Here is a 23,154-nt window from a genome sequence, read left to right on the forward strand (position 1 = left end):
CGGGGCCGGTTTCTCCTCGCGCCTTGCCGGGGCTCTCACATCGGCTTCTCTGTGACGGGCCGGCGGGAGGAGGTTTCAGGGGCGCCAGTGTAAACCGGCCCTCGCCCCAGGAGGGCGGCCAAGACTTTTCTCTGCAGTTGGTACACCCCGTTAGGAGGGCTGCAGGCTAGTCCCCTGAGCGTCCCAGCTCCCCGATGCCTCCCCAGCTTCTGCCGCTCCCTGTGGTAGCTTGTGTGAAGCCACGCTTGTCTGCACGCGAGGGTGCAGCTCGCTGTGCTTTTTTTTTTTTCCTCCAGCGCTCTACCAGCAGTTCCCGTCCTCATCTTCCCTGCCAGCTGCGCATTCCCGCCACACGGTTGTGCCAGCACAGCTGTTTTCATGGGACTACATGCTGAATTAGGCCAATGCACTGTTCTGGGTTAAAAATAGCTCTGCAGAAGAAAAAGTTATTTATATGCAGGACAGTTCAATGTGTTACCGTAGGAGGTAACCTGCAGGGTTGCCTGCAAACAGGAGAGAGTTTAGGTTCCACTGATGCCACAGAGAAATGCATGTGTGTGCACATGCATAGATAAAAAGTGATATCTGTAAGAATTAAGCAATAATTACCACTTTTAGGTTGTTCTCTGAGATCTCTTAAATTACAGAGTAATGTCTACAGAGCCTGGATAAATATGTATTGAATTCTGTTCCAGCTTTGCTCAATTCTCTGAGCTTTTCCCACAAAGGAATGTGCTTTTTCAACTGTGTGGTATCCATGTGGTAGCACTTATATAAACATAATGTTAGACCAGAACTGTCCTTAACTATGAGGGTGCCATGTTCCTGCCTGACGGCATCTCTAATTTCTTGCAGGGCACTTTGGAGCCCTGTAATTGTCTCATAGATGGGACTTTGGCATTGTATCAGGTAACTAGGGATATATTAATCTTCACAATATCCCAGTGAGCAAGTATTCTGTCTTACAGGTGGGAGACACCAAATATGTAAGAAAACACCAGGTGCTTGATTTCAGCTTATCCAATGGTTTAACAAATGAACATCCTTCCTCTGCTGATCCTGTTCTCTCTCCAGATGGACTGTAGGTAGGAGCCAGTCATAATCTATTTGGAAGCTATAGTCCCAGTTTCCCTGGAGATGTGTGGAGTTTGCAGAAATAGCACACTTCTATGCCTAGCTTTTCCACAGATTTGAAAAGCTGCAGATCCTTGCTGAGATCCCAGGACACTAGGAGAGTTAAATCACAGCAGCAAGAAAAGATGTTAATTCTGTTCAGTTGTTCATAGACTTCAAAGAAACAAACAAACAAGGACTTTCTTGCAATGGCAAAATTCACCATTTTTCCGACTCCTGCCAGACCACTGTAAAAAAGTCTCCATTTGACTGAGGGCTCACAGACCGCTTTTTTTTTTTCTCTCCCAGACCCCACCCTTGCATCCCATCTCCCCCTGTTTTCAGACGAACCGCAAAACTAACGGAGTTTTTTTGTGGTGGAGGTTTTCATCAGGTTTGATTTTCTCTGCTACAAGCAGTTGGGAATTTTGTTGCAAGAGTTCCCTCTGGTGGTCGGGAATGGGTAAATAAGTAACACTTTCCTGCCATAAAACGCTCCTTTTGCTACTTTTAAGCTGGAATTTCTTATTCAGTTACTCTGTGGCCTTCATTATTTGTAACAGTCTTTTCTTACTTAGGGCTTTTCCCGATAATGACTAGTTACCTCTTCCAAATTCCTTTTTCCTCCCACATTTTAACCCCTGCACTCCTCAGTAGTTTACTACCCTTGACCCATCCTTTCTGTACAAAAGCTACAATAAAGGTGGAGCCCATCTGCGCAAACCTGCTTCCTATACTGGTTTTCACAGGCAGAGGTATTGCAGCCTGAGATGAATGTGAAAGGAAAACAGAGCTCTTGGCCAAAGTCTTAGAAAAGCAAATCAAATTGTAATTCTGAAGAATTCACTGTTAAAAAAACAGATGCTGAAAGAAGTTGTAGAATATCAAGAAAATATTCCATTCACCTACCTGGCAGTAAAAGCCCCACTGGCACCCAGAGCTGATTTTCCTCTCTCACAGCCTGATTTCCTCTTGTGATTTTATTGTCTCTACCAGTCAGCCTAGAGCTGATTTTTCCTAAGGAGCTCTAAAACTCTGGCAACTGATCTAAAGCTCCAGTTAATCAGTGGAAAATTTCTTGCAGAGTTCAGTGAGTGAGTCTTGAAATTGTGCCAAGTGGAGAGTACTGTAGTATAGCAATGTCCTGCCCTTAGGTGATAGTCAAGGATGTTAAAACAAAATAAGGAAACATCTGGGTTAACCAAAGGCTTTGCTATTTAAGGACAGCAGTGCAAGGCAACGTTGTGTCACAGTCCTGCCCTAACCATTACTTTGAAGGGTTAAGCTTTGTAAATCCGGTCTAGATCGTATACATCAACACTGTGTCATCCTACTTGCACCTTCTCCTCCTTTAGTTTTAATTTTGTATCTTTTGGTTTCTTTTCCCTGTGACCTCAAGAAATAGTGTTTTTGCCACAGAAATGTGTTTCCTCTTGAAATGATTTCAGAATCTGCTCCTTGCAGGAGGTATTTATGTCCTGTTTACTACTCCTGTGTTCACATTATGTGTGTGTGGCCTCTGCCATAACCATTCACACCTGCCTTGGAAGTGTCACCTGTGTCAGATGTTCCTGCCGGATGCTGGCTATGTGATGTCACCACCAAATATAGCACTTTTGGTGAATGCAGGTGACATTCGCTATTGTGTTGAACTCTGTGCAGAGACTGTTAAAAATAAATAAGCCTAGAGTGTTTTGATGGGAGGCAAGATATATTAGTCCTGCTGGATTATGTGCAAGGGGAGGAGCCTTTATGTTGCCAGCTGCAAAATTTCTTCATGATAAAAATCAAAATTTAATACTGAATTTTGCTGGGAAGTTCTGTCAATTTGGAGGGGAAGTGTCATATCGCAGTGGATGGGCCGGAGGGTTTAGGTTTGAAGAATGTGTGGAACTGAGGAGTGGAGCAGCCTGAGCAGGATGGAAGAGTCCTGCAGCTGGAGGAGTATTAGGAATTCTTAATGAAATTGTCTGGGTGTGACAGAAAGGGTGGTGGTAATTCACGGTGATGAGGGGATGTGGCTGTGGAACCAGTCAGTTGGGGTGTTACACCACAGATGGGGAAATGACGCCAAGGCAGGAGCAAGCCCTCAGCTAGAACATGGTTCTGGTCCATTGTGTGGGAGGGCTAGAGAGCTGATGAGCATAAATAGTGTATATTATGATTTGTGTCATGGAGACAGATGAAACCAGTATGGTTTATTTAGGCCAAGGGGAGACTGGGCTTCTCTCTTGAAAGAGCCTGAACATGTTGGGTGAGAAAACAATTCTTGACAAAGAGTATAACTAAGCCCAAGAGCAATAGCACACAGGCTCACTCCGGGGAACTTTAAGTTGAAAATTGGATTTATATTCCCAGAGATGTAAATATCCGGAGGGATCTTCCTATAGTACGGTGGGGGGGCGGGGGGGGAGTGAACATTTTAAGAATTGAGATCACTTTTATACAAATCGTCGTAGGAAGCAGAGCAGGTCTGGCCCTTACAACCCCCCCACGCCCGCCCGGTTCTGGATTTGTGCGCGCAGCGCGGATCGCCCGCGGCTCGGCTGCCGACGCCGGGGGAAAATGGCGGTGTAGCCCTCCTGCTCTCCGTAGCCCTGGAGGACCGGCGGCGCCGCGCTCTCCCGGCGTCTCTATGGCCGTGGTGTGTGCCTGAGCGTGCTGGCCCCTCAACCGGTCCTGGCTTCTGGTGGCGCTCTATCCGCGCGCTGCCGTCTCTGTGGTGTTTCTGGGCGGGACGCTCTGTGCCGCGGCGGCGCCGTCTCTGTGGCCGGGCGGAGGGCGGTCCTGGCGGAGCCATGGCGGCTGTGCGGGGCCTGCGGATCTCGGTGAAGGCGGAGGCAACGGCGACAACGGCGGAGCCTCGCGGCCCGGAGCCTGAGCCTATGGAGGTGGAAGAGGGCGAGCTGGAGACCATCCCAGTGAGGCGCTCGCTCCGGGAGCTCATTCCGGTGAGGGGCGTGCGGTGGGGTCACGGGCAGGGGGGACGAAGGAAGGACCAGGTCCTGAGGGGGGACAGGGTACGTAAGGAGGGTTGAGGGTGCTGGGGTGGGGGTCTGCTGGGAGCTGTGAGGGCGTTTGGGGATGCATTCGTGAGGAAAGGGGCGACGTGGGTTGGGAGGTACATGAGGGGAAGCGATAGGGTGAGGGTGGCAGGGAGTGGGGCCAGGAGAGGGCTGAGAGGTGTCAGGAGGAATTTTGAGGGCAAATTGTAAAAGGAGGCGGCCAGGATGGCCTTCAGAGTGAAAAGAATAAAGGAAGTGGTGGAAAAGAGGACTTAGGGTGTAGTGGTAGACTATGGAGTAGGGCTGTGTATGGGTGAGAGTAAAAGCAGTGCTTGATGCAAGGAACATGCAGAGTAGTGAGCAGGGAGGGGTGACCATGGCAGTACTGAGTTGGAGCTACTGGGAACGTGGGCTCTGATGAGTGGATTCTGAGGGTTCCCTTCTATTTTTTTTTACTTGTTTTCATTTTTGCTAATTGTTCCCATACAACTTTAAGTAGGACCCATAAAAATGGGTCAGGATTCTTCTAACTTTCAAAGCAGTCTTTTGCGCTCAAAACTTGTGTGGAATTTACTTCAGAAACTAATCTCTAATTAGCTGATTTACCAACATGCTTGAGCTTCTACCAAATATGTGGCCAAAGAGACAGCACCTGGCTGTAGTTCCTTGTGCTCCATGAGTCAACCTTAGACTGTGGAGGTCTTTAAAAATAATACTTACTTTGCTTTTCTTTTTAATAACTCTAAACATTTGGCAGCTTCGGAGAAACTCTGACGTTGTTACTAAGAAAAGCAGTTAGTTTGTGTGTACTTTGGTATTTATAAACTGAGACTGGCCTGCTTTCTAGAAAAAGTCCTTTAGCCAAAATAATTATTGCAGCACAAATGTAAACAACATGTTTATCCCTCAAAAAAAGCAAGATGTGTTCTTGCAGCTCCAAAGTTTTGCCAGGTGATGGTCCTGAGGGTGCCAGAATGAAGAGGTGCCATTTTTGAGTATGTGAACCATGGAAGGGACAGAGTTGTGTCATTGGGTCCAGGATCTGTGTGGTTTAGTACAGTCTTGTGAATTCATCAGTCCTTATTGATGGAAATGAAACTTGTAAATTTTTTTCCACATCATTCTCCAGTTTTACTCTTTATCAGTAGGATTGTATCAAAACAGTAATGCTTTATCTTGCTCGTATTTGAAAGGTGGGTTTGAAATATTGATAGGAATAGGGGTAAAAGTTACTTGTTTAATTGTGGATATGGCTTTGTGTTCTGACTTTTGAGACTAAAAGTTGCAAATTGACACTTTGGGGTTCAGGTATAACCATTAAATTTGTTGATGTTTTACAAGGAAATGATACCCAAAACCAAAATTGTGGAAATTTTAGTTAGGGAAGGTGTTTGATGACTTTCTCTGTATTGCTGAGAGAGAGTAAGTAAAAACCATAGCAGTGGCAGACACAGAAACTAAAATTTTGCTAAGGAAAGAATCCTTACAGTAAAAGAAGTTTGGTTCAGTTCATATACTTTTACCTTTACTGACATCAGTGAGAGTTATTGCTTGTGTACATGTCTTATCGAGGGATGTAGTTTGGAGTAAGGATCAAGGAAAAGAGGATGTATTTCTCATAGAAATGGCCAGATATTTTTTTTTTAGCATAGCAAATATGTTGCTTTCAGTGTTCACTGAGGTTTCACCACCCTTTTGCTTTGTTTCAGGACACTAGTAGGAGATATGAAAACAAGGCTGGAAGTTTCATTACTGGAATAGATGTAACCTCCAAGGTAATTTTTGTACTATGGTTCTTCAATATATTCTAGTTATTGCTACTGGAAAGGAGGAACCATTTCATTTATTTCTTCTCCAACATGCACAAAATCTTAGCGAGTGACAGAAGGAAGAACAAGTGCTTGGGAGGAAAATCTAGTTTCACTGCCTTGTATCTTCCAAGGGCATCTTATTGTTTAATTATTAAAAACATGGTTTGAAGACTGTGAACAGCTGTTGCATTTAAATAACTTAGTTACATAATTCTGTGGAACTTCAGAAACTTAATCCTGCAGCTACACGTTTAATACCAAATTGGCTGTTGTTCCATTTTGTACAATTGACCACTATAATCTAGCATTTGGTAGTGGAAAAAACCCATTTAGTCCTATACTTTATAGGACCAATACATTTTTACACATTCTAACAAGTATGAATCCCCACCACAACAGTGTGCTGACAGATCACATATTCCCATTTTGTATTAGTGAACATCAGAAGATTGTGCTTATCAAAAACTACAAAAGGGGTTCCAGATGAAGGCTGAAAGTCAACTCTTCGGCTTCAATATTTAGCATGTGTTTTGTAATTTGGTAAAGAATTTGAAGTTCCCCTAGTCAGGTGAAAGCTGTCATCTTTTGTTAGGTTCCTTAATGATGCAACTCTGAAAAACTTTAAGAAATGTGGCCAAAGATGTTTTGGCAGTCTTTAAAAATGAGTAAAAAGCCCATGTTTACTTGAATATCACTGTTGGCAGTTTTTGCTTAATCGCAGTTTGTTTTCCAAATTTGACTTTCATTAGTAGGATCCAAAAATCTATAATGCTTCCTAATAAATTCTGTAGAATAAGAGGCTTCTCAGTCAGTTTCAAGAATTGCACAAGATCCATGTAAGCTGTTGCTCATGAGCTACTTAAAAGCAGCACGAATTGCCAGGCTAAATAAGATCTTTATAGTCAACACTCCAGCTAGTGTTAAATTCATGCTCAGAGAGACAAGTTGACATTTTTGTATATATTTAAAAAACAGATAGGGAAGAATCTCTATAACCTTAAAAGACAAATTGACCATGTGGTGGAAATGCTTGTTTTAAGAGAGCTTTTATTTGAGAGCAGCCTCTGTACAATTATTAGGAAGGATAAGATAATGTTACTGTTCCATCACGGAGTCTGAGCATTGTCTGAGGTACCTTGTTTTCCATGCATCTTCATGCCCATTATGTTGTTACCTACATTAAAACTACTATGTGGCAGAAATGTTTTAGTGAATTATTTCTACATGCTGAAACTTACAGGTTGCTTCAGAATTAATAGAATTATTAACATAGATTGTTGCTGTCTGGTAGATTTTATTTTAAATACCTGGTCCTTCAGTGCAATTTGTTGGGAATGCTGCTGTGATTCCTGCTTTGAATGCATTGTTTTGCATTTTACAGGAAGCAATTGAGAAGAAGGAACAAAGAGCAAAACGCTTTCATTTTCGAGCTGAGGTGAATCTTGCCCAAAGGAATGTGGCACTGGATCGGGACATGATGAAGAAAGGTATGGGTTTATCCAACAGTTAAGAAAAAAAGATTCCTCTGTTTACTTCTTCACGATTCCTTTACTTGATTTATCCTATAATATTTTCTGCATCCTCTGAAGTTTTCCTAGGTAATTGCCAAAAGAAATAATTCTGTGAGTTTTTTCACCTTTTTATTTTCATGTATTTACTTTTCAAAGTACTTGACAGTTATCATTTTGCCCCAAAAGAAAGCAACATTTTTTGTGTACTTTATTTACCATTTGGCACTGGCACCTAGTGCTGCAAGTCCAAGATGCATTTTCTGGATCAGTGTTGCTTTAAGAATGTTTAAATTCTTTGAAGGGACCAGACCTTGAGCAGTGTTTGTGTACAAGTGGAGGACTCTGTGTCCCGTGCACAGTGAGATCCCGTTCTGTGCTGTACACACAGTGAAGCTGGACTGATTGCACATGTGCTTTTAGATGGCAAGCTGCTCATGTTAGAATATAAGCAGATCAGCTGTGTGTGCTTTTGGCATCCGGTTAGTTCTCAAGGCTTTTTTTCCAACTGGCAGCTTGGACCCACTAAGCCATGGCTTGTAACAGCTCTCCATCAGATGATACAAGTGGAGGTGATTTATACATGTGTCCTGGTCAAGGCCTCGTTAGTCATCTGGCTCTTTAATGCTTAATGGTAGTACTTTGGCAGTATTTAAAAGAAATAAATTGGTTTTAAGGTGGCTTGATTGTTATGCAGTACCTGCATCTACCAATTCTTGTAATGTTACTTTTTGTCAATTCTCTATTTATTAAAAATTTGCACTGTGGAATAATAATTCAAGTTACGGTGTTTTAGAATGGTGTACACCATATGTTGCTTTAATTAGCTTCCCTTTAGCTTATTTTAAATGTTTGCTTTATAAACCCATATGCTACTAGTATAAAAGTTTGCTCTATAGGAATAAGTACTAGTTTTGTATCTCTTTTTCTTTATAGCAATTCCTAAAGTGAGACTGGACACGATTTACATTTGTGGAGTGGATGAGATGAGTACACAAGACATTTTTGCCTATTTCAAAGAATATCCTCCTGCTCATATTGAGTGGTTAGATGATACGTCGTGTAAGTAAATGGAGTTTTTTGTCTGTAATTCTTACTCTTTTTTTAATATCAGTCCTTGCTGTACTTCACATGTCTTAGTGACTTTCAAAGTCACTGATCTTTGTCTCTGTTTCCCTGTCATTTGCCTTAGTGAAAAGAGATTCAGAAGGAAATAGTAGCATATTGTGAACATCAAACCCACTATCTGGTTGAGTGTTTATTATTGGAAAGAGATAGAATAGAATAACTTGTGGGTCTCTAAGAGGAGAAAAAAAAAGGTCTAAAAGTTTGTGCTGCTTACATCTTGACATAAATAATATACCTGCTTGTAAGTGTCACAAAAGATGACATTCTGAGAAGATTATTGATCTGTGTGCAGTTAGGGAGATTGGTATGGCTTTGTGCTGTGAAGGAGCAGACTTGTTGCTATATTTGTTTAGTGCATTCTGAAGTAGAAATTGGTGGGTGGAAGAAGGTAGCAGCTGAATGTGATTTACATAGATTGGAAAAGCAATATAAATTCACATTGCAAGGGCTGTTTTGGGGACTAAGCATGCAGTGAGATTGCCAGAAACACACAAGGTTGTTGAGTCTTATGTTTTCTTCAGTGGTATTAAAGATTGTACAAGAGCAGTTTACTACAGTTGGGCTGTATCATGGAACTGGAAGGCTCTGAGATTGTCACGTGGCTAGAAACCGTGTAACTGAAATCATCTAAAAATAAGTAGGTGCCAATGCAGGTTTTCTGTTTGGATTGGGATTGCTGGAAACTGATTTATTGACAGGCATGGCTAACACCTGAGAATTAGTAACATGGTTCCCTGGAATGACCCTGAAGGAATTACGTTTCAGTGCAAGACAAAAGATGTGACATACTACAAAATATTGGTAACCTTGAAGTCACTGTGTATGACAGCTTGATATAGTGCCACAACGTGACAGAAAATTGGAAATGCAATGAGCAGGACAATTGCAGAAAAGATCTGCTAGATGAACCTGTGGTGATGCATGAGCTAGCAAGTTTACAGCTTAACTCTATCCAAGGCTTCATTTCTAAGATTGTCTGATTATCCTTTTTCATAAATGTTACATGAGTAAATTTAGCGTGGAACCAGAATGAACTTGCAGTGAAAAAATGCACTGTGGAGTCACAACAAGACTTAACCAAGTTATAGTTAAAACACATCTTTTTTAGTGATTAATTTTCATGCTCTGAGTTGGCGTGCCAACTACATTTGGTGAATATACCAAGAAAACATTGTCTTTTCAGCATAGATTTTCATCACAGCATGGCAAAAATTTTAACATTCCCAACTGAATTATATCTCAAGGTATCTTAGTGCAAAGACGAATTTAGACAGTGTTCTGTGCTTCAAACTGGTGAACATAAAACGATAAAGGCTTTGAAAATTTGGAGATGTGAAGAGCAGGTAGGTATACATAATTGAAAAATTATTAGTCAGTCATTATTAACATTATTATAATTAGTCATTGCAGTTAGTGTCTGGGTGTTATTCACCTTCTAAATGTTGTCTGAGTAGTTTAAGAGAGAAGCTTTTGGTTTTGGACAGTATAGTTTTCTTGAGATCTGAATACATTCTGCTTAATGGCAGAGCAGTAAATGACATTTGTTGCTGTATTTGCACTGAATGCATCCGTGCAGAAAGCTTTTGTTCAAAACCTGTTTCTAAGCAGTTTTAGCTCTTTCAATTTCAACATCTATGAAATCCTTTTAATTGGCTTCATAAGTTATATTTTAGTATCATCTGCTCATAATTAAGGCATGTACAAGGCATGTACAGAATCATGTTGTTAACCTGTGTACAGGATAATCTGTGCAAAGCGCTTGAGCAGTCTCTCCTACTTTCCCCTATTTTCCTGTTTTTTTTGAAAAGATTAACAGAATTCCACAATAAAGTCCAAAGTTATGTTAAATTGCCAAAGATGCCAAAGGGAAAAAAAATCAAGGCTTCTTTCTTCTCCCTTTGTCCCCTTAATGGCATTTGTGTGCTACCACATTCATGAAATACAGTGACCCTGGTTTGATGTCCTAATTTGCTGTGCTTAGGAAGCAGTCTGTAATATATGTGGTGGTATATTTCAGCGATTTTGGTTTTGATCAGTTGTGTGTGGTTTTTGGTAATATGGTGAAAGCTGTGTGTCCCCCAGCTTATCAAGTGTGTTAAAGAATATGACTTTCCCTGCAAGAGGTACATCTGATTCCTTTTTTTGTCATGTCACTATATAAGAATGTGTCTGAACTTTTGTTAGTAATTTGCCTCCAGTAGGGCCATGTATGTGACTGATTCTACAAACTACGTTTTGGTTTTGTGTGTGTTTATATATGTCATAGGTAATGTGGTCTGGCTTGATGAAGTAACAGCAACACGGGCTCTAATAAATATGAGTTCCTTGCCTGATCAGGAGAAAACAAAAAGCAGAGAAAACAATGAAGAGAAGACGTCTGAAAAAAACAAGAAAGGTAGATTGAGATATGCATATATAGAGATCATCTAGTTAAACCAATGAAACTTTAAACTTGTGCTTGGGTAGTGCGTAATCTAAATTACTGAAGGAGGTTCTATCATATAGTTTCAGGTAAATGTATTCTGCCACTTTAAAAAAGGCTTTCATCTTGGAAACCTTTTGAAGAAGCTGCTTCTTAAAAGGTGGGTTGGAGCTAGACCAAAAGCAGTAATTCAGTCGATACTGAACATGTTAGATGCAGGATCATATTCAGATACAATATTTATAGTGGTACATATTGCACAGAAATTAGTCTGTGTGATGGGTGTACAAAGGCAGTAAAAGGACCAATTCTAAGTGTGGAGAAAACATGTAAGAAAATGTCCTATTTTTGAAATACCACAGTCGATTCCTTTCTTGATACACCACCATCCTTTAAGTATATAATTCACACTGATGTGACATTCTATCATGTCACCACTGTGTATCATCTCTAAATTTTGCCATTACACTTTCAAGAAAGAAGCACACTGAAAGGTCTGTTACAAAACAGCAAAGCAGTGAAAGTACATCTCATTGTTGTGATAAATCTGGTACCGGAATGCCTGAGTTATAAATTTATTTTACTTGTATGGGTGTAAATTAAAAATCAGACTTTTGCTACCCTAGGACTGTTTTGCTTTTAGGCTGGTGTGATAAATTGCTGTGGTTCAAAGTACTGTACTACACGGTACAAAGCAGAGAGAGATGTTGTATTTATTAACTCTTCCGAAGATTTTGCTTGAACATGCTATATGAGCAAAATGCAAATATCCAATCTCTCTGTTAGATATTTGCAGTGCCACCAAAAGCTGTTCTACAAGGTTTGGGGTTTAGGGCTTTGTCAAATTTGTGGGTCCTTCTAACTCATCCTCCTTTTCTTGTTGCTTTTTTCCACAATGCAGTGGCTCCTCAACCATCCATGTGACTAATTTTGGGGCAAATGTTGATAATACTTCAAGTAAGACTTGTTATGAAGTTTTTGGATATGAGTAACTGTCCTATTTAAACAGAGCATAACTATATGCATTTAATATTGTTGGCTACAAATTACATATTATATCATCATGATAGCACATCTCAAAAGCTGTCATCTAAATTATTCCCTTTCATCTAGAAAAGTGGGATATTAGATAAAGTACAAACTGTTTGATTACAGCTTAAGGTGTGAGATCCATACAGATACACTGGTGTAATCTGGATTAGTTGCATTCTTTTTTTAGATAGGAATTTGAGGTCTATTTAGGCATTTATGGAAGCAAGAGACCAGTCTTTACAGTGAGAAATTTATCATTTGGGGGGAAAAAAAGTGCTTGAATGCTGTCCCTGATCAAACCTGAATAATTAAGTTCTAATTTGGCTAGTTTGTTTACCTAAATTCTTTCTTTGGTTTCAGTTTAGTTAATTGTGCTTTACTCTTTTCTTTGAACTTGGGTATGTTGTCAGCATCTTTTGAAGATGCTGCTCTCTATTTTAAGTTTTCAAGTTTATTGTTGGATGAAATTAAGATAAGGAACTCTGAAATATAGAAGTGGATTTTTTTTTTAGTCTTATATCTATGAAGTACTTTGAGATCTTTGCAGATGTATTGGTATATGTTGATAGTTGTCCATATTCACTACTTTTTTTTTGAGACCTGTTTGGAAAAAAAAAAATCCAATATCAATATTCTCACTCTGAGCAAGCATCTCACATCTTTAGTAGTTCTAGAAGCATGCACTCTTCTGTTAGTTATTTCACTTCAAAATGAAGTCACTAAAGTGTTGGGGTTTTGTGTCTTCTGTCTCAGAAACTTCTGAATAATAACCTGTTTTACATTATTAGTATTGGATACTTGCAGGTGCTTGCTGCATTTTAAAGGAAAGCTGAAGGAAATAGGCTTTTATATGCCTTTTACAATCTTGGCCTTGCTGATCTCTGTCATACCCTGAAATGCAGTGCAATTTCATTTGCTTTCAAAGAATTAGTAATACTTGTGTGCTGCCGAAGGCAATTACTTGCACAGAGGCTGTCTAGTTAATGTTACTCTGTGCTCATGCATGCTTCAAATTTCTGTGGACATTTACAGTTTTGATTATTCTCTAGGCTGCACAGAAGAAAGGATAACACCTTCAGTTTGATTTCAGAGAATGTAGGTAATATTAATTAAATGTGATTGACACACTAAAATGGAAGTTATTTTTGTTTTCCCCAATTATTTTCCTTCTTAGAAAAACAGGAGGAAAGCTCTGATGATGAGACAGAAGAAGGCGAGGTTGAGGATGACAATCCAAGTGATGTTGAGGTCAGTACAGAAGGAAAGTAAAAATACTACTATGGAAATTTTGCTCTGACTGGTATGAAGTCTTAATAACATTATAGTTTTAACCATATCAATCTGCAATTCACAATTTAATTATCAAAGTAAATTAGAAGTGACAGGAAGTGCAGATATGCTGTTGGTGAGAATAACTATGTCAGAGTGTTTAGTGAAAGTAGATTTTGAGGAGGGCTAGGGCATCGAGCACGTAAAAGCTAGACTGGCTGCTCTTTTCTGCTGAGAGGAGGCAATGAAAGAACAATAATGGAAGACAACGGCCTTTCAGCAGTGAAGGCAGTGCTTAAAGAGACAAATAGGATTTAGACTGTCCATAGATATGTGTGGGAATCAGCATATGTATTGATGTTTTGTAAGTAATTTAATTTTCACTGGCTGAATATATAATAGGTGTGATTAGTATTTTCTTTAGGAATGGCTCAGTGAACACTCATACATCATGGAAGTCTGAATTTTAGTTTCTATAAAGCAGATATAAATGGAAAAAAAAAAGCCTTTTAGTTATTGTGTGAGGTCATGAGAACCTGTTAGTAAAACCATTTAGATATGAAACAAGCAAAAAAATCAAATAGTTGTTTTTCAGTGTCCAAGTTGTACTATTCATTTTCTTCATTTCAGTCAGTAGTATAGTGGCAATTGAAAATTATTGGATTTAATAATCTGAGATAATGTTATGAAGGAACAGAAAGAAATATTTTAAATCTTTAGGGCAAATTACTTTAAAAATTCTCACTAGTTTGTCAAGAACAAAAGCAGAGTTCCTTTGAACGCAATTTGAAAAGTAACTTCCTTAATAATGAGTTGATTGCTTCTTTGCAAGCAATCCATTTTTGTTCAACAATAATTTTATTTTTGAGTCCAAAATACCTTTTTTGCCCCCCAAAGTTGGATGCCCTCTCCCAGGTAGAAGAGGATTCTCTCCTGCGTAATGATCTTCGCCCTGCCAATAAACTGGCTAAAGGAAACAAGCTATTCATGAGATTTGCTACTAAAGGTAAATGAACAGCTTAACAAGCATAATGAATTAATCACTTGTAGTTTTATTTGTTGACTAATTAATGACTTGAAGTGCCTAATTTTTATTTGCAAAATTGTTAGGGTTTTTTGCTAATCATTAGGTATTAAGATTTCGCAATAAATCCACATTTAATGTGTGAATTAAATCCAGTTCAAGTTGTTTGAAAATTATTGTACTTAAAAATTTTATCTTGGGCTCAGGGCATTCTTCCTAATACCCTAGAATAGGTTTTATGATGCCTTCCTCTGCAGAGATAAATTTAATGTTTTATAAATATGAAAATCATTTGAGATGCTGTTGAGGTATTATTGGAAATTATTCCTAAATACAGCTGAGGTATTAAATTGTATTTATGAGTAAAATGAAAATCCATATAATTTCTGGCCATGTGGGAAGTGACAGATCCCTAAAGAAAAGGTCATGAATAAGGTAAGTATGGCCTCCAGTGTTACAGTGGGATATAATACTCTGTTAAGCTGATATGTAGAAATTCAGTCTCTCTAAGCTTCTGGACACAAATGGTATTAGGAGAAATTTCAGAAGTGTCAGCAAAATTGTACCCTTCGTGAAGGATATTGAAGCAATGCTGATCTCTAAGACATATTCAGTCTTACTTTCACTCTGTGTTCTTTATTTTTATGCAAGTGTTGTAAGATACATTCTAAGAGGGAAATATTTCTTTAATTTATGTTTTTTCAGATGACAAAAAAGAGCTGGGAGCTGCAAGGCGAAGCCAGTATTACATGAAATATGGCAATCCGAATTACGGAGGCATGAAGGGGATTCTTAGCAATTCGTGGTGAGTACTGGATAGAGGATTTGGAACTTTCCAAGTAATTGGACAAGATAGTATAAAACTGTTTTAATTTGTGCATTTTCTTTCTATTCGTTATATGTAGATGCTTCTTTTGTGTGAATGATGTTTTTGCAATGTGACTGTATTTGCAAGGGGAGTATTTTCTCATTAAAATAAAGAATGTTTATATTCAAAACATCCAGAACAGATATCTGACATAAATGTGTTAAAGTCAGTTATAATTGCATATGCTTAATCCAGGACTGAATGTAGCTCATGGATGATGCCTCTTCTGTGACAGGAATGTCATTCTTTTTATGGTGTTTCAGGAAACGAAGATACCATTCACGTCGAATCCATCGGGATGTGATAAAGAAAAGGACACTTATTGGGGATGATGTTGGCTTGACTCCTCCTTATAAACATCGTCATTCAGGTAATTGATGCCAATATGTGGACTCTGTAAAAACACAGCTGGGGAATGGAGGGCTGGAAAGGACCTTAAACAATGCCTTATGTAATCCCCTGAGGTGTGTTGAAGTGAAATGTGCTTTTAAAAACTATAACTGAATTGCATTTTAAAAGTTTGCAGGGAACAAGTGAGGGAGAAACTTTACACTGCTCATTGACTAACCAAAATAGGTGCTACTTTTTATGTGATATTTTTTCTACAAATTTGGAACATGAGGGCTATATATAGCATCAAGGACAAAAAGAAGAGATAACTTCTTTAAACTTCTTGGCAATTTGTCATACTTGCTATGTAAATTCTTTGTTCTGTGAAAAAGCAGCCTCCAGATATAGAATAATAAAGATTAGAAAATTCTATTAATTAGGCTTGAATGTCTTCATCTGCTCCCTAAGGTAGGGGATGTGCATTAGAAAAATAATTGGTATAAAAATCTTTGACGTGAGACAAATACAGTGTCAAAGTTTCATACGAGTGGCCTGTTAAAAATACAGCCACGGATGTATCAAACCTCATGGAAGATGTTGCATGTTGATAATGTGCTGCATTCTGAAAAGATGCTTGCACACTGCTGATGACTAAATTTAAGTTGTTGATTTATATTTAAATCAGTGTATGTAATAAATTCATACTAATGATACATGTGTTCTTTTTGGCATTGCTGCTTACAGGACTTGAAAGGATTATTGTGGAGCCAGCAGTTGTTACATTAAGCCCTGCAAGATCGTAGGAATTGTCATGCTTAGTTCAGGAAGTATGAACTGCACCTACTGCAAGAGGCAGTTGCACTTTATATATTCAGTCCAGCTTTATGCTTGAGCAGGCTTCTGAGATAGTGAACACCGTGGACTTTTTATCTCCTGTGGTGATCATCTTCCACTTAGGCTATTCAGTAATGCAGGTTCCACTTAGAATAGTTTGCAAAACACTCACTCTCCTTCCTTAGAGAACTACAGAGACTCATTTGTAGTGGATCATTAATTACAGTGATTTTTTTTTTTTTTTATTTGGTTTTAAGCTGCCTTGTAAGAACAATAAAATTCAGTTTATCAGAATCAGTTTGTTTTGCTACAGGCTTAGTAAATGTTCCTGAGGAGCCCATTGAGGAGGAAGAGGAAGAAGAAGATCAGGATATGGATGAAGATGACAGAGTTGTGGTAGAGTACCGTGATGAACTGCAAGCTTTCAAACAGTCCCGAGACCGCAGTGCAGCAAGACGATCAAGTGCTAGTGCATCTGATTCTGATGAAATGGACTATGATCTTGAACTGAAAATGATATCAACACCGTCTCCCAAAAAGAGCATGAAAATGACAATGTATGCAGATGAGGTGGAATCACAACTGAAAAATATTAGGTAAAAGTTTCTTATTCTTTAAAAGTATCAGTGAAAAGGCATTCTAAATTTTAGTGACAGAGCTGTCAAAGCTTAAAGACAAATGGTTGAAGCTACTTTTTCAATTGTTAACATATTCTTGGAGTAGATATTTTACAAAGAAATACAAAATACAGAAAACACTGATTCAGGCTTTTAATTACAATTAGCATTTTTAAAATATAGTTTCCTTCGCACGTTTCAGTAGCCCTGCTTATTGGTAATAATGAAACTTAAAGTGGAATCAACAGAAATGTATGCAAGCAAGCACAATTAATTTCTTGCATTTCATAGCTAGGCCAGGGAGAAATAACTCCTCTTTCTCTTTTCCCTTTATCCCTTCCTCTTTTCTCAGAAAGAATAACCTGTAAGTGTTGAAGACAAAAAGGAATTTACATTCATTATGGCCATATTAGCCAAAATCACATACACTGTAGATTGTTAAAATAACTTGAACATACATCTTTTCAGTAGTATGATTATACTTTGTTATAATGTCAAGTCTTTCAACAGTTTTGAGGTTGCTTATCTGCTCTTAATTTTGACCAAGAGGCACAACCTTGAGACAAACTCAATACCTGCTTTGAAATGGATACTGGGGTATTCATGTGATTATTGCTAAATTTAGGATTCTGACTGGAACACATGCTCTTCTAAGTAAAGTTTTACCTCTGTTTCTCAGTAGAGAAATCCTGATATTACTGTTTTCTGTGATGTAATTTTACATAGAAGAAGACTTAAGAACGATACTAGATCTCATTTCATTTAAGGGATGTTAAATCTATTATTATATTTTTTTAGGAATTCTATGCGAGCAGATAGCATAGCAACCAGTAACATAAAAAATCGGATTGGCAGTAAAGGATCCTCAGAGAAAATTGCAGATGTAAGACTACTGTTAGAAGAAAAACGTCAGAATAATACTGGGCCACGTCTGCCAAACAGCACTGTTAAATCAGGTAATTTTAAACTCTTATATTGTGCAGAATTGTGGCTGGCTCATTAAAATGGATATATTCATTTCACATCTGTGCTTTGCTGCAACTAACAAACCTGAGGGAATTCTGTTCAGCAGCAGTTTCTGCATCCATACAGCTAATTTTTCCTCACTAAGAGACTGAGTTGGGGATTGCTTTGGGGAAAAATGAAGTACATTTGAGTAGAAGTGATGGTTTTTTTTTATCCAGTTTACTTGTCTGTCTCTATTTCCCCCCACTTTGTCCTTTTTGATTTGCTTGCTCTGTGAGGCAGAGATTCTGTAAAGCTCTGAGAAGCATAGCATGTGGGGAACTCGTGTACTAAATGAAACTGGAAATGATAGCTACTTACATGAAACTTACATGAAAGATCTTGTATTACATGAATATGAGCAGTATTTCAACTGGCAAGATTTATATTTTGGCTTAACTGACTGTTGCTTTTTTGACTGGGGTACATGTAATTTCCACTATTTCTGACATACAGAGTATCCAGATGATTATGTGACAATATAATGAAGTTATGTTAGTATATTTTACCCCTCCTGCACATTTTGAGGCTCTGACAAGTTGCCGTATAAATCCTGTAACTTCCTTTGCCTTTATGTTTTATTTTGCATCTCCTCTAAGACTAGGAATATCTACCTAAACCAGACAAACTTCAGAATGTCACATAATTGGTTAAGTATCAATATATTTAGGATTCTTATATTCTGTTTTCATCTTATTTAGTATTAGAATTCTAAAGCAAGGTATCTATTATCTGAAAAGAACTGTTAAAGCCATACCAATTTTCGTATAATCATACCTCATGCTGTGCTGCTGAAACAGAAATGCAGCAAGCCATGGAATAACTTTTTCAATCTTCTGGACAGAGCACAGAAGAATGAAATCTGGGTTAACTGTATTGCAGACATTGCCATGACTGTAATCTCAGTATGAAAAACTAAAACGTGAAAAGACTGCAGAAAAGATAAAATCAGAAAATCTTTCTAGTTTCAAGTTGTACAAATCGTAAACAAGCATAAAATTATCTGTCAGAACTAGACTAAATGCAACATGACTTTTGTAATTTTAATCGCTGAAAATATCCCTAGATGTGCGGCAAAGACTGGGAAAAAGACCACATTCTCCAGAAATTAAACTTCCAAGTAGTACCTCCGCTCCTCGTCGAGAACCGGTATCAGATGTACACAGCCGATTAGGCATCCCCAAACAAGATGTAAAAGGCCTCTACTCTGATACCAGAGAGAAGAAATCAGGTTAGTTTTATACAGAAAATGTAATACTGCAATTCCTTTGATTTTAGAGTTAAGAGAAATTTCAGCAGAAAATCATGAAAGATGTTCAGTCGAGTAAAACTAAAGATGAATTAGCAAATGTTTGTTCATAACTTTGAAATCTAAATACATGTAGGTATGTTGAGCTGAGTATGAGTATAAGAAATATTATATAGGTATGCTTAAAAGTAGAAAACTACTTGAAAACTGTGGTCAAAACAGGACACTAAAACAAATGCAATGAATGCAATGGCACTTCAGACCCATGTGTAGCATTCTCTACAAACAGAAAACATCAAACAAGGCTGCATTGAGCCTCCCATATTTTAATTTTAACTACTGCTTCAAAGCGTAGTAAGTTCCATGCCAAACATTAAGGTGGGAGGAGTACAAGGAGTTTAGAGATGCCCTGAATTTAAGACTAGGTTCCTCAAACTTCCTCCAGAATTCCTCTTAGTCCTGGTTTTTGGTGTTTTTTGTTTTTGTTTTGGTTTTGTTTTTGTTTTTTAATGTTTGTTTTTCATCTCATTAGGTAATTTATGGACCCGATTAGGGTCTGCTCCGAAGACACAAGAAAAGACTTCAGATAAACCTGAAAACTCTGTGGCATCTCCTGAGGAAGATGATTCAGAGCTCCAGCGGGTTTGGGGTGCTCTCATTAAGGAAAAAGAACAGTCTCGGCAAAAAAAGAGTCGATTGGATAATTTACCATCTTTACAAATTGAAATCAGCCGAGAAAGCAGTTCTGGATCAGACACTGAATCATGATTGTTTTTACACTCTGATCTTCACCTCAAGATTGTGACTCTGCAGTGTGGCAAGATTTCCTTTGCCCAAAATCTGGACACTGGCAAAGACTCTGCAGTGAAGGTTCCACAAGTGTCTCTGTTACTTTTATACAAAAATAGAGATGTGTATACCACTTGAAACCTAAAGCAATCACGTTTGTCTGGAGTCTGTGGTTGGCCCCGTGTTACACAGGGCACTGTCATATATGTTTATTACAGCAAACCTGTAGTTAATTCTAGAAAAACACTTTTCCCCAAGCTTTGAACTTACAGGAGGAGGCAGAAATGCTCTGTATTTTTAAGATGACCTTTTTGTTCTTAGTATTTTTAACATGGAGCCTTTTAACAAAATATATTATACAATTCATCCAAAGAACAGGGCATTTCATAATCAACATCATTGCCTTGTCCTTCTGGCTCTTACCAGCACCTTTCTTTTCCTTTTGAAGTAATAACAATAATGCTTTCTGGGTAGGCAGCCAGCAAGGATAAAGCATGAAGGGGTTATCATGTTCCCTTCCTCCAAAATACTGAATGTAAATCCAAGATAAACATGTTAGTACAGTGAAATTTCACATAGTATCCAAGTAGCATCACTGCTCTCAAGGAATTCTGCTCATTTATTTTGGTGATACTGTGTTCTGCTGTAGCAGGGATTGAGATGTTCAAGACTGCAAAGTTGGATGTTTGAAAATTGTGTAAATTCCCAAGGGTTTGGGGTTTTGTTTTGTTGTTTTTTTGTTTTGTTTTGGTTTTTTATGTGATGAGAAATCCTATTTCTTTCATTTTATCTGTAATATGTTTTGAAGAAATCTAACAATTTAAGAACATACACTTTTATATTTGTGAGAATTTTCCTGTTGGCCACAGTGAAAGCTTATAGTGGTGTTTTCCTATGTGCTGTTTAACTATATATATATAACTGAAAGAGAAAAGGAGAACTATAGGATCGCTGTCTCATGTCAATATTTTTGAATGTTCTTATTGTATAGTACATGTGGATGTGCACATGGTTGACTTGTTACCTTCAGCTTTTTTACCCACAGACCCTTTCTAGGTAGGAAAAAGGTTTGATCAGTGTGCAACTGCAGTTCTTTCTTGTTGCCTGTGGCATTTATTTTAATTACCAATACTAAATAAGGAATAATGCTAGCACATCACATTCTGGTAAACAGAACAAAATGGTAGCAAAACCATTGTCTGCTGCATTTTGATAGTCTAAAAATTTATTTGTATTGTCTCTACTTCCTAGGTTGTCAGTCCAAAATGGCTACGAATCTCTCTTCCCCTTTCTGCTTTTCAACAAAAAAATGTTTTATCTTTTTTTCCCCTACTTTTGTACTAAGTTGAAGTAGGTTTGAGGCTTCACAAAAGTGAGGAATCTGCAATTAACTTTTCTTACTGCTTTATTATGTGTAAGAATAGCAGCATGTAAAACTAAAGTTAAAAATGAAAGGTACAGTGACTAGAAGGGTAATCTGGGGACTGACTGGGCTTAGAGCCTTATTATTTCCTTGTTTTGTGACACTCATCCTTGATTTTATATTTAATTATTGAATATATAAATATGTCTCATAAAAGTATTGTTGAGAGTAAATGACTGCAATGTCTGATCCCTCTAATAATTCATTTTAACGTGTGCTTTCATTAATATCCCTTATAAAGCTTTAAAATAGAATCATACACATACCCTATCCATTTTTCAAGATCCTGATAAAATTTATTTAACTGGTGTCTTTTTGCCAGTAAACCTTTGTGTTGTATTACTGATTTGAATCCATTATGACCTTTCCTTTTCCTGAAAGGAGATGGTAGACGTGAATCATGCACACCTGGTCTATGAAGACAGGCTTCTGCATTGTCGTGAATCTTTGCATGTTTTTAAGCTCAGCAACTGGTTGTGGTCTGCTGTTAATGTTGCTGATAACCACTCTGTTTCCATGTTAATACTTATAACTTGAGCCTGGTGAAGGACAGACTAACTGGTATGAACGGCAGAATGGGAATAGAGAATCTCTTCAACTGATATAAAAGATCTGAACTAATGGATACAGGAAATCAAGAAAAGCCATGTAGGCAAAGCCTTGTGTTTGAGGAAGAGGAGCCATTAACACTGGTATTGTCTTTCAGGTGGTCGTGAATACACCTTCCAGATGCCTCCTTGGGGATCTGTTGTGTTTATGGTTTATGGGGAGGGTTGTTTGTTAATGATGCCCATGGCATCTTAGCTGCAAGTAAAATAGAAGTTCACTATTGAAGGGACCTATAGAGAGGGGGTTTTGTAATTGAGCGTTTGCCTGGTTTTGCTTTATGATGATGTACAGAGAAGTTTTGAAGTGTTTTCTGGTACCAGGATCTCTAGCTTTCGTCTTCTTTAGGTTACCTGAACTGCTGGGTTTTGATAATTAAAAATGAGCACTGAATATTTAGAGAATGCATTTTCCTTAACATGGTCAACTTAAACCTATTTGACCTAGAGAGAGACTGCACAGAGAATTTTGGGTAAGTCCCCTTCTCTTTCTGGGCAGCTGTTTTGTTCTTAGCTAATGTGTTCTTGACCTTTCACTGAACTCCCAGGTATTACCACCTTCAGGGATTTTGATGCAGAAGTTAATGTTCTGATACCAAGATGCACAACCTATGTATTTTACTAAAATGAGATTACGGTGAAAATTGCAAGTAGTAGTACAGCTTTGGCTTTTGCTGGGGGATCTATGCCTCAGAGGAAAAAATGGTTTTGAATTTAGGTGACTCGTTACAGGACAACACTAGTCCTTTTAGGAGGTGTTTGCTGGTTTAAAAACGTATTTTTTTAGAAAATGGTTCAGGTAGCTGTTATATTGTGCAAAAGAAATCGTTGTGGGGGCTACGGTCTCAGCGCCTGCAGCTGTCCTCAGTTAGATGCTTTTAAGATGATAGCCAATGTCTTTAACAGGGAAAAGGAAAGCAAAAAACCTTACTTTCAGTTCAAGATGACCTTATAATGTGAAAATAACGAAAATTTTATTTAAACAGCTGTTCTATTCCAAATAAAAGTGATCTGAAATCACACTGACCTATCCCATTTTGCTGGAACGTACACAAAGGGCCGTGCTGCCCCTCTCCTTGGTGCGGGGCCTGCGGCTGTCCGGAGCGCGCCTTGTGCCTTTCT

The 23,154-nt window shown here is 38.4% G+C and overlaps 1 protein-coding gene across 2 annotated transcripts; it reads left to right on the forward strand.

The window, feature by feature from the left end:
- The first annotated feature begins 10 nt into the window (after positions 1-10).
- On the forward strand, positions 11-23,054 carry NCBP3 (nuclear cap binding subunit 3). Of its 2 annotated transcripts, XM_042791677.1 has the most exons (14): positions 11-1,085; positions 3,573-4,064; positions 5,828-5,893; positions 7,311-7,416; positions 8,374-8,499; positions 10,832-10,960; positions 13,194-13,267; positions 14,186-14,294; positions 15,018-15,117; positions 15,444-15,550; positions 16,658-16,940; positions 17,760-17,917; positions 19,033-19,197; positions 19,748-23,054. In XM_042791677.1, the coding sequence occupies exons 2-14, from the start codon at positions 3,912-3,914 to the stop codon at positions 19,981-19,983; spliced, it is 1,812 nt and encodes a 603-aa protein (XP_042647611.1). In that variant the 5' UTR covers positions 11-1,085; positions 3,573-3,911; the 3' UTR covers positions 19,984-23,054. The 2 variants fall into 2 exon arrangements, with proteins under 2 accessions (XP_042647611.1, XP_032859045.2); XM_033003154.2 differs by lacking the exon at positions 11-1,085 and having other exon boundaries at positions 3,499-4,064.
- Positions 23,055-23,154: the final 100 nt, after the last annotated feature.

Source organism: Tyto alba, unplaced genomic scaffold (genome assembly GCF_018691265.1).
Source record: "Tyto alba isolate M040663 unplaced genomic scaffold, T.alba_DEE_v4.0 Super-Scaffold_19, whole genome shotgun sequence".
Lineage (NCBI taxonomy): Eukaryota > Metazoa > Chordata > Aves > Strigiformes > Tytonidae > Tyto > Tyto alba.